This window comes from Hylobates moloch, unplaced genomic scaffold, assembly GCF_009828535.3.
Source record: "Hylobates moloch isolate HMO894 unplaced genomic scaffold, HMol_V3 SCAFFOLD_6, whole genome shotgun sequence".
NCBI classification, from domain to species: Eukaryota; Metazoa; Chordata; class Mammalia; order Primates; family Hylobatidae; genus Hylobates; species Hylobates moloch.
Window position 1 is genome coordinate 37,217,711 of NW_026652281.1, and position 11,944 is coordinate 37,229,654.

The 11,944-nt window shown below is 36.5% G+C and overlaps 1 protein-coding gene across 2 annotated transcripts in view; it reads right to left on the minus strand.

The window, feature by feature from the left end:
• Positions 1 to 637: 637 nt before the first annotated feature.
• CAMK4 (calcium/calmodulin dependent protein kinase IV) overlaps positions 638 to 11,944 on the minus strand; it is a 274,921-nt gene continuing 263,614 nt past the window's right edge. For both annotated transcript variants that reach the window (XM_032156686.2, XM_058440626.1), the window contains one exon: positions 638 to 10,468. In XM_032156686.2, coding sequence (XP_032012577.1) covers positions 10,028 to 10,468 — 441 coding nt within the window. In that variant the 3' untranslated portion in view covers positions 638 to 10,027. The remainder of the gene's footprint in view (positions 10,469 to 11,944) is intronic.

The following is an 11,944-nucleotide window of genomic DNA, read 5'->3' on the forward strand; positions in this document are numbered from 1 at the left end:
CACCATTGAAGAATACTGTAGCTCTACAACAGCAAATGGGCATGATTTTGATGAATTCTCTACAAACATTTTCTGTATGTACATTTATGCCCAGGCCAGACTTAATACATTTACCTAAAAATATTGTAATATATCTTTGTATTAAGTAGTCAATAGCACCATATTGTCAGGTTTTAAAAATGAAGTGTCCACAGCTCCGTTTTAAGTGCTCTTCAAATTAGAAGTTGGGAAGGTAGCCTATAATCTTGGTTGTGTAAACTTAACATATTTATACTTTGTCCTCCAAATCTTACATGCTCTTGTGTTTGGCTAATGACTTGCAGCCTAAACTATTGGAGATTTAGGCTTCCTGTATGCAGTGCTGTTCGATTAATCTAATCCTCTATGCTGCTATTGAGCTGCTTATATCCTTTTAGTCCAGAAAGCTTTCAGCAACCCAGGAATAAAAATTTCTCCTTTAGGAAAGACTAGAAAACACATCCAGATAATATCACATAAGCCTGAAAAGCCTGAGTAGGAAGTTTTCCTTTCTCAGTATCTGCTAACTTATGATTTCTGTAACCTCACAGTAATTCTACTTCTTAGCGTCTCTTCCATCATTCAAATGACAGTCAATCTTGGTCCCTATCTTCCTTCATTTTATTTGTCTTCGGGAATAATGCCGCCATTCACTAATCACAGGCATTATCTGAAATAAAGAGGCAAGACAACTAAAAGTACACATACTAAATGTCTAAATGTCTCCCAAGTTTCTTGAAGATGGATGTAAAAATACTGCCTGAAACAAATGATATCAAAAGAACTTACAAAAGATTATGTAAAGGGACAAAAGGGAGAGATGAAAAAGGACTTGACAGGAGCAGGTTGATGTTTGGAGAAACAAGTTCTGATGGTTTTAAATTTTGTTGTCTGAGACTTAGCTTCCTACAGGTTGTCTTTTGAAATCTAAACTTTCACGTAGAATTCAATCAGAAATCCTGGGGGATTGCCTATTCAGGTCAAATAACTGAAAAGGTTAAAAAAATGATGTCAGCAATAACCTTGATTCGGTCCTCCACTGGCAACATTTTAGGAAGTACATGATTTTTTGGAGTCACAAGACATTTTTCAGAAATTGGAGTCTTGCAAAACTTGAAATTATCTGTCATACTATCATTTGCTTTGTTTTGTCAGTGGAGACCTGGCCAATTCAGTTTTTGCTTTCAGTGACTGAGGCTTTGCTTTAACCTGGTGACCCCAAAAATATCTTCGATGTGTTTGATGATTTTTATTTGGCTTAGAAGCACAGCAGATGAGCCAAGTATGTCAGGCTAGATGCTCTGAGGAAAGGCTGCACATGTACCTACCCAGAATAAGGAAGGGGCAAGGAAGTCTAATTCAATTTTGCACAAGATGAGATCCTGCTGCACACTGGCAACACTTCCCTGTGTATTTCAGCCTTTCACATTTAGTATTCTTCCTTCACCTCTGCCTTTCATTTTTCCACTCTATGATCAGGCCGGTTCTCAGCCAGACATGCCCCCTACTTCTTCCCTACCTGTTCTCAGCGAGACATGCCCCCTACTTCTTCCCTTCACCCATCTTTCACATATAGCCTGTGTTTCCATAAAGCTTTCCTTCATCATTCCTGGCAAAAGGGAGCTTTTCCCTCTTTCCATTCCTAGGGCTTATCATCTGCCTAAATGCAGCATAGGTTATATATGTACAGGTTGTATCTGTAAGGTTGGCTTTTCTCTCCAACTACAAAGCTCACTACTGGAGGATAGCACTGGATTTAATTCATTTTTGACTCCTCCATGGCATATAATAGTTTCTCAGTGAAAGTTTACTGGGAAAACGGTTCCTGGAGTGGGCTGCTCCTGGGAAGCTTCAAAATTAGAAAATCACTTTCTTAAAGTGTGATTAGGATGTAGGCCTAATATCCCCTAAACGATGTTGTTTAGTTTCTGGGAGAAACATTAGCTATTGACTTTATTCTTTTCTAAAGTATTTGCCCATCAAAGATTGTCTTCAAACTGAGCAATGAAGAAGATGGGCAGGGGAGAATGTGGAATCCTAATCTACATTTTGTTATCTTTCCCCTCTCTCATTCCATGGTTGATACCTTTTGTTCTGAGTTCTACAGCAAGTGTATCCTAGTGGCTATATTATTGATTGCTGTAATAATCGAGCAATAATATTGCTGTATATTATTTAGAGTTATAATTTTAGGTAATCCTAATAAGTTGATATTGCATTTTCTACTCAATATTTCATTTGTGACCTTTTGGTTACAGATGTTGAAAGTCAAACGGAAACACAAAGGTCATGGATGCCTATGTTTTTCTCCATATCTTGGTCACTAGCTTCCCTTAAGATGATATTGTGGAATGAACAATTCCTGTGTGACAGGAATAGACTAAGACAAGGGCCCTTCTTGGATTTCTAAATACGTAAGGAAAGCAAAGGAAAGCATTTACTCAAGGCCCTCTCTTTTCAAAGAAATGAAATATGTAACACTCAGGAAAGCGTGGGGATTAGAAAATGGCTTTCTTACATAAAAGAGCTGGCTGTTTGCGTATTCCCTGAGCTATTGATGACAAAGTCATTGTCATATAATGCCACAAAATATAATATTTCCTAAAATGATTAATGAAAATTCAGTTCATACAAATTACTTCAGAATATTATGAGAGATTCAGAACCAAAGGGATCTTCTCATTTCTTAGCTTAGTAACAGCTGTAGATTGACTTAAATGTGAGCAAATGCCAGTGAAAGATGTCATTTACATAATTTTAAATGTAAGGATCAAATTTCTAAAACATACTCAAAGTGCTAGAAATCTTTTTAATTCTACTCTCAACCAACTCAATTCATACTCTAAATTTCTTTTCTTCAGGAGTGATGTAATTTTGAGTTAGTTTTTAGTTCTGTAGGAAAATTTCACTAAGTTGTATCTCCAGCACAATTATTGTTGTGAGAGCATCTGCAACATAAAACAAAATTTTCCTAACTTCCTCAGAAGCAAATGGGAATAAGAACTTTAAGCTAAGGAGGAAAAAAAAAAAACCAAACAAACAAACTGGAATATAGGAATCTGTATTCCTGCAGGTCACCAAAAAGGCACTGGGGTGCCATGAAAACCCAGGGTCATTGTTTTACTATAAGGGGCCAGATAAACATTTTAGGCTTTGCAGTCCATATGGTCTCTGTTGAAAGTACTCAACTCTGCCTTGGCAACATAAAAGCAGCCACAAACAGTATGTACATAAATGAGCATGCCTGTGTTCCAATAAAAATGGGGCTTTGGTAGATTTGCTCTGTGAATCATAGGTTGCTTGAGTGCTGCAAACTTTTTTTGAGATTTGAGTTCAGTTCTTGGGGAATTATGTGGAAATTACTCTTTAAAAAAATACGCACATAAGTTTTAATATGTGTATCTCAAAGACGAGAGATAAAATGAATGACTGACATTCAAGTAAGAGCATAAATAACTAATTTGCTTACTAATAATCTCTTTTACTGATACCTTTAGTTCATTGGGCATAAGAAATCACCTAAACCCCAACTCAGCTGTACCCACTCACTAAATTCACAAGACATTTTAAAATGTTGAAGGAAACACAGCAACATCTGTTGGACATGGAATGGACTACTATTACAATGTTTGTTTAGGCCTAACTCCTTAATAAATGGACATGTTACAACATTCTTTTGGCTTATAGAGGACTTTTAAAATATTACTGAGACTTAAGGGTGCCATAAACAGAAAAACAAAATTACAAATTATAAATATGCTATTTGTTCTCTATGCCGCTGCATATTAACTGTATTATAGGCATATAAAATAGGTCAGGTTAAAAGGAAGCAGTATGAGATGATAGTTTTCAATTTATAGTCATATATATATTTTTTTGACAGAGTTTCGCTCTTGCTGCCCAGGCTGGAGTGCAGTGGCGTGATCTTGGCTCACTGCAACCTCTGCCTCCCAGGTTCAAGAGATTCTCCTGCCTCAGCCTCCTGAGTAGCTGAGATTACAGGCGCGTGCCACCACGCCCGGCTAATTTTTGTATTAGGGGTTTCACCACGTTGGCCAGGCTGGTCTCAAACTCCTGACCTCAGGTGATCTGCCAACCTCGGCCTCCCAAAGTGTTGGGATTACAGGCGTGAGCCATCACGCCCAGCCTATAGTTATACTTAACCGTACCTTTACAAAGCAGATGAACTGCTCTACATCTATCACGGAAAGGACAAACCTAGTAAATTTTTATCATTCACAAACTGTCAGAGTTGAGAGAGAGCTCAGGGAAAACAACAGCTTTCAAAAATTAGAATGTAAAGTCTTGTATTTAAGTAGCCTGAAATAATCTTTTAAATGGAAAATAAAGATTAATCAGAGTGAAAATTAAATGTCATTTTGACACAACCACAAGCAAAGATTAAATATATATATTCTATATGTTTTCCAGGTCAATCTTCAAAATGAGCTGAAAACAACTGTTTAGAATAGTGTGATTTTGCAGTCTTAGCATTGCTGTTTAGAGTATCAAACGAAATTCTGGGCCACAGATACCCTGCATTTCTCCAGTCTGGGATGCTCCCTTCAGGGCTTTAGAGATGGCCATAGGGATGGAACAAAACACTGATCCGGGATAAGGCATAGCAAACCAAGACAGGAAAAGAGTAACCCATTGGTGGAATCTCATTTTTCCATTACTGACCAACGACAATATACCAATATTCAAATTGTATCACTTTCAATCAGAGGATGAGAAGAGCTTTTCTGCCACTTGGCTCATTTGAGCTCAACCAGGTAGATGCCTGGAGTCTTCTGTAGAGCAACATCTGATTCCTTCAAAGGAGTAAGACAGTTCACTTTCTCGTCAAGGCTTCTGTTTTGCCCTGGTGGACCTCTGAGCCACACGACAGGGAACAGACTGAGTTCTTGAAGGAAGTTAATATCACACAACCCAATTGTCTTGAGTGTATCACAGAGCATTTATGAAAGTTGGCATTTTAAATAACCAAACATAAATTAATCAAGTTTGTTAATTGCTCTCCAAGATAAGTATAGAAATGGCCAAGTTTTATGAGCTGAGATTATATTATCTGATCTCAGGTAATAGCCACAAGGAGTAATAATGACAAAACTTGCTCTTAATATATTGGTCAAAATATAGAAAGAGGAAATGCTGAGCTTGGTTACCATGGGTGGTTGGCTGATATCTCTCCAGTGGTCTCTCTCCTTTTTTTTTCTTATTTGCCAAGGAGACAAAAATTCACCCTGAGTGTGTCAGGGGAACAAAAGGACTTTGAAAAAGTTTATAGGAAATTATTGGGTACATTTCTGTTTATCATGTGTTTATGAATATTGTAATACCAATAGTGAAATAACATGTACATAATTTTTTTAAATGCAGACACACATAACATCTAACCATTAAACAGTGTTCAGCCAGCAAATGCTCAACTACTAGCAATGACTCTGATCAGGAACATATCAGTGATGAACATAAGGAAATTAGAATATAGACTAATAGGCAGGAATTACAAGGAAATTACAAATCATTTTACATAGGTTACTATCTGGAAATTTTGCACCATCTAAAGTAAATCTAGACAACATGACTGAATACTTTGCAATGACAAATAAGTGACATAATGGCACTATGATTAATTGACTCTGCTATGTATATTTGTTAATTATACATTGAGTCAACCATCAAGAAAATGCTAGTGCTGATTCACTTTGTTGACCTTTTTTAAAAACAATTCTAAAACAAAATAAATGGCTTACTAAGTTTATCCTTTGCCTTTTCTGGCATTTACTTTTCTTTTTCCAACTTGAAATACAACCAGCTGCTTCTGTGCAATAAAAACTGATTTATGAAACAAAATGGCTCTCTCCAAATCTTCAGCCTGTAGGCAACCCACCATCAGTTACCATGCATGTGAAACAGGACATAGGGATTGCTAAACATTCTGAATTACAAAATATGTTTAAAATACGATGAAATTGAAGTCACAGTAAAAATTGTTCCTTTCTTTTTAAGTCTTCCACTAAAAATGACTATAGAACCTTGAGGATTATTCTAAAATCAGTATGAAAAAATTTTTCAAAAGTCTTTTGTTAAATCCATGTGTAATGGCAGTGTTGATTAAACCCTTCTGAGGAAATCTAAAACATGCCAGCTAATGGTCATATTCCCACTTTGAGGATAACTGGCATGATATCACCATCATTACACAATCTTCATCATGCAGATTTGATATGGTTCATTAGATTTCCAGAAAGACATATTGCCTGTGATACAAGGATGGCATGCAGCTTAATCCAGGCCTCAAAATCAGATTCTATGTGCAGTTCTTCCTGAATGAAGACACATGGTTGGCTGAGAGTAGATTTTGGTAAGCAAGAATGCTATTGGCATCATGGCAGTACTCAGGAGACTCTAGGCTGTAGTCAAGACTCCAAGGCCCATCAGGAGTCAGAGGGATTGGTCAGTAGATAATTTAGTAATGCCCAGGAAAGTGTTGTTCTTTGAAGTCATGTTAGGAATCATTTCTCCTCTGAAGTAAATGAATGGGCAGGAGTGGTCAAAAAGCTTTTACTCAGTGTGTAACATTTCTGAAACACATTCTTTGTGGCCTCCCACCAGCTCCTCAATGCGAGAACTGAGGCCACTTAAATCTAAGCATAGAACTTCAAGTGTCACTTTGCTTAAAATAAAAAGTACTCTAGACTAGTGCTGTCTAATATGGTAGCCACCAGCCACATGTGACTATCGACCACTTGATGTACCAAAGGCCTAACATACACTCCTGATTTTGAAAACAGTATAAAAATAAAGAATTCAAAATATCTCATTAAATTTTAATATTGACTATATATTGATAGAATAATTTGGATGAATTGGATTAAAAATACTATACTTTCATCTATTTTTCTTAAAATGTGACTAATAGAAAATCTTAAATGACATATGCTTGCATTATATTTATATTTATATAATGCACTTGTTCTGGACAATTAAGTTCTACAACTATATTATTCTAATTTTTACCTATTTATGTGTCCTCGGACAAGTGAAATTACAGTTTGAGAAAAAATACTGGATTCCAATTAGACTTTGTTAATGGGGGAAATAATTCAAGACTGTCCTTCACGGTTATAAAAAAAAAAAAACTAGTTTATGCTATGTAGCTGAACTTATCTCAAAATAAAAACCCATAATGTAATGTGATGTGTTAGCTCTAAAATGCAAAATGTAATTTATTGTTTGCCGAAATTTGAATTATTTTGCTTTGTGACTATATTGCCAATTAGGAGTGATGTTATGAAGTATTTTGTTAAATTAAATCTCTGTCTACTATTATTTAGCTAAGTAATCTTTGAGATCGACAATACATTCCACTTTAACAAGCAATATAAACATTGGCTGTTCTTTCAAAAATGTTAACATAATTATCCTAACTTAGGATGTATGTATATGAAATCTTTGAATAATTTGAAATGACCAACATTTTTGAAAGTTTGATTTGTTACCTACTGAAACAACTAAATTAGTCACTATATAGTCATTATCAGAATCTAATCTTTAACATGAGTCAAAATTTAAAAATCTCATTGATTTTTTAAAAATGTAGTTTATAGGTTTAAAAAGATAGAGGGAATTGTCTTCAACTCTTGAGTACTCACGTGGAGGAATGGTAATATGCACTCATTTAAATGAGTAATTTCTAAAATACACATCGGCCATGGTATTTGCATCATTGTTTCTATAGTTCACAGGGCCAAACAATGCAGTCAGCCCTACCCTAGTGTTGAAATAATGTAACAACTGCCCTTGGAACAATATGGCTGTGGGCAGGGAGGAATGATGTGTTCTGATCTTTCAGCTAAGTTCCACTTTCTAACAAGACCCCCTTCCCTCTCTTTGCTCTTCCAACACATATACGTGTGTGTGTGTGTGTGTGTGTGTGTGTGTGTGTGTGTGTGTGTGTTCAGTCTCATGGTAAAAAGTACAACAGGAAATTGATCCTCTTAAATGGAAATCTTAATGCTTAACAAAGAAGACATTCTTAAAAGTTAAAAATAGAGAGCCCCTTATAATGGACAACATGGGAATTCTGAGAGGGAATAATTAAATGAGGAAGGAAGGAAAGAGGGAATAAGAAAAGTGCTCTCTACTAGATAGTACAAATAAAACAAAACAAAAAATAATCTTCTTCTGAGCCCAGATGATGTGCTTCTTCAGGGGCTCCATATCAGTGACCTGTCAGATTCTTAAACTATGAAAGACAAGAAGTCCTACGTTGTTTTCTTCCCATGAGAATAGTAGTAGAGGGAGATTTGTGATTGAAAAGAAGAATGTCTACTGAGGTCTAACAGCCTCTACAAACTGGAGCTTCAATTTCATTTTCTAATTTAATAGTTTTGAGGGAGAGCCAACATAATTTAAGATCTCTTTTTTTAATGAGGATTTTTGTGTGACAGTCATTTTTATTGTCTTTATTTGGTCTCTGAAAATAATTATTTTTTAAGATGAGTACTTTTTTAAAATTGAGAAAACCCACCAAAAACGTGACACATAATTAATCTGATAAAATATTCATTTCAGCTCAAACTAGAAATAAATTGGAGATACTTAGTGTGATTTCTATAAGGGGGAAAGTGTTTCTATGAAAGTCAAAGAGAAATTAAATTTATTCTGTGAAAAATCATAATAAAATATTAGGTCTTATGTTCCAGCTTTTTAAGAGTCTGATTTGAAATCAGTATTTTTCTTTATTTTTATTTTTGTTTGTTTTTTAAGGTAAATAAATCGCATTGTGCTAAATTTATTGGCAGGCACATTCTCAACACTACATTGTAAAATGTGGGTACTTTCATTCCAAATACAAGAAAAAGACATACTAGCTTTTCATAAATAACTTTAGTTTATAAGTGATATGTGTAGATAACCATCAACTGGATAAAAAAAGAGCTTTAGTTAAGAATAATGTTTTCTTACTCTATTAAAGTCAACAATGAATAATCTTATAATGGAATATTATTCCTACTCCATGAAGACATTTTGGCACTAACCTGTGAAATAGATTTTTCTAAATATCTGAAACTTGGTAATTATAGAGTTTATCCATTAAAATGTTCTTATCTGTAAAGTTGTATAAATTCATGAGTAAATACAATTTTATCTGGAAAATGAAAAGGAATCAATCTTACCTTCATCAGTTTAAGTACAGTCTTACCTTCTTTTCTTCCCTGTTTATTACACCCTAAGCTTTGTCTATCAGAAAGTCATCTTATTGGAGAGCAGGTGAGGGAAAGAATGGAACTCAGCATGAGTTTGTAAATTACTTCCTCCAGGGTTGTAAAATGGCAGAATCTTAGAACATTTTGGTTATTATTAATATAGTGCATATAAATAAGAATAAAATAAAGCATTCTCCACACAAGCTTTAGGGACATATGGCTTCATGGCCTTTAAGGATACTTCAATTTCTTACCATTGCAAGTGGATTTTTTTTTGCACATATGTACAACTATCATCTACAAGCATCTCCTTGTAAACAGTTTGAACACATCAATGATAAAAAGTAAAATGTTGTAAAAGTTATGGGAACATGTCTTTTAGCACTACCTAGTATTAGCTAAGCAGTAGTTCAAAGGAATTACTGCCTTGTGAAGAAATTCAAAGGATGTAGGATGGCTAGGTTTTCAAAGCAAAAACAATTTGCTACTATTCACTTCAAATATGTGCCACTGGTTGCTGAAAATGTATGCTTTTAAGTCTTATGTTGTGTTAACTTGCAAAATTTAACTCATCGGTATTAGGTATCCATTACATGCCATAGAAGACACTATTATTTTCATAAAGCAGTCACATGCATTGAAGTTAGAATTACCAACTGGTATATATGTATTTTTTTTGCACCTCAAAAACAGAATCACTATAGTACATATCATGCTTCCACACCTCTCTTGCTGAAGGACAAAGTACATAAAATGCCGGTGTTTGGCTTCCAGATCTGAAGGAAGCTGGTTTAGTACTCTGGCAGGATCACATCTTGCTGTGGAACTTCAAAGCCCACAGCAGAGCTTCCTTGCCCTTCTCTGGGAGCTGCTGCTTCCTCCACAGTCTTCAGCTTCTCCTCTGCTAGGCCCTCCTCTAGTTCCAGGTCAGCCACCTTTATCCCATCCTCCACTGCCTTGGGCACCATTTTGGGGGCCTCTTCAGCATTTATATCTGCACCTTTAACTTTCTCTAAGGCTTGCACCTTCATCAGCTCAGCCTGTGCCCCCTTAACTGTGGCTTGGGCCCCATCGCCTTGAATTTTCTCTCCTTCTGGAATAGCTTTCATGTCCTCGTTGCCGTCTTGGATTGGAGAAGGGTCTCGGCTAGGCTTGTGGCTCTCCTGGATGCTGCCATGGCTGCTGCTGGCACTTCCCAGGCGGGAAGAGGCCACCACAGCCTTCACCGCTGCCTGATTGGAAACAGAAGAGTGTCAAGTGTTACCTCTGTTTTAACACCCCAAATCAGAGCTCAACCACAGCTTTGCTTTTAGGGATTCTGTTTTATGCGTTAGTGTTAAAGTTTTCAAAGTACCTTATTCCTAGATTGTTTGTGAAAAGAAAATTTGGAGAATGAACAGTAAAACCTCTTTCATCTCAAATTAAATACAAATTAGTGTATTTAATCATCTAGACAATTGAAAGCCTGAATACATGTGTTTACCTGTGGCTAACCAATTTTTGAAAATTTTAATCTCTGTTACCCAGTCTATTTGTTTTATGGAACACTAGTTCTGTGGATGTTAGTAGTTTTTACCATATGGATGTCATCATGGGGATATGAGAGTTCTGTGATCAAACTAGCTGGAGAAATCCTAGGTGAAGTCAATACTATTTAATTTGGGGTATTTATAATTAATTTGACCATGGAACCTTTCAGATTTATTTAGTCTGTATCAGACTGTAAGCAATGGCTGCATAGGACCCTAATTCTGACCCCCAGCTGCTCTCTGAGATCCTCTACTTACATAGCTAGTCCTAAACACAGTTATGTAATAGAAAAGCTCCTAATCTCTATTCGATAGGTACTATATAAAATGATATATTTAGTTAAGTAATTTATTATATCACTTAAATTTTTACATTTTTGTCAAGTTATTATTTATCTATACTAGTAAATGTAGTTTCAAAAATTGTTTCCCAAGTTTTACATATTCTGAAAGAAAACAACTTTCTGAATAAATATCAGTTTTTCCTGAACAATGCTGTTTAAGCAGTACACTTTAATTAGATGAGAAGCAGTAATAATATATTTGGTATGTAAATATCAACATAACAAATTTCCCTTTATTAATCAGGTATTCCTTATGAGAGTATACGAAAACTTAAGTAGCTTTGTGTCAGCCTTATTGGAGTTTCAAAGCAGGATATTCCCTGGTGCCTTAAGAAATAGATAATAGCGAGGGGGGTGGAGCCAAGACGGCCAAATAGGAACAGCTCCGGTCTACAGCTCCCAGCCTGAGCGACACAGAAGACTGGTGAGTTCTGCATTTCCGTTTGAGGTACCAGGTTCATCTCACTAGGGAGTGCCAAACAGTGGGTGCAGGACAGTCGGTGCAGCGCACTGTGCGCAAGCCGAAGCAGGGCGAGGCATTGCCTCACCCGGGAAGCACAAGGGGTCAGGGATTTCCCTTTCCTAGTCAAACCAAGGGAGAACAGACAGCACCTGGAAAATCGGGTCAGTCCCACCCTAATACTGTGCTTTTCCAACGGGCCTGGAAAACGGCACACCAGGAGATTGTGTCCCGCACCTGGCTCAGAGGGTCCTATACCCACGGAGTCTCACTGATTGCTAGCACAGCAGTCTGAGATCAAACTGCAAGGTGGCAGCGAGGCGGGGGGAGGGGCGCCCGCCATTGCCCAGGCTTGCTTAGGTAAACAAAGCAGCC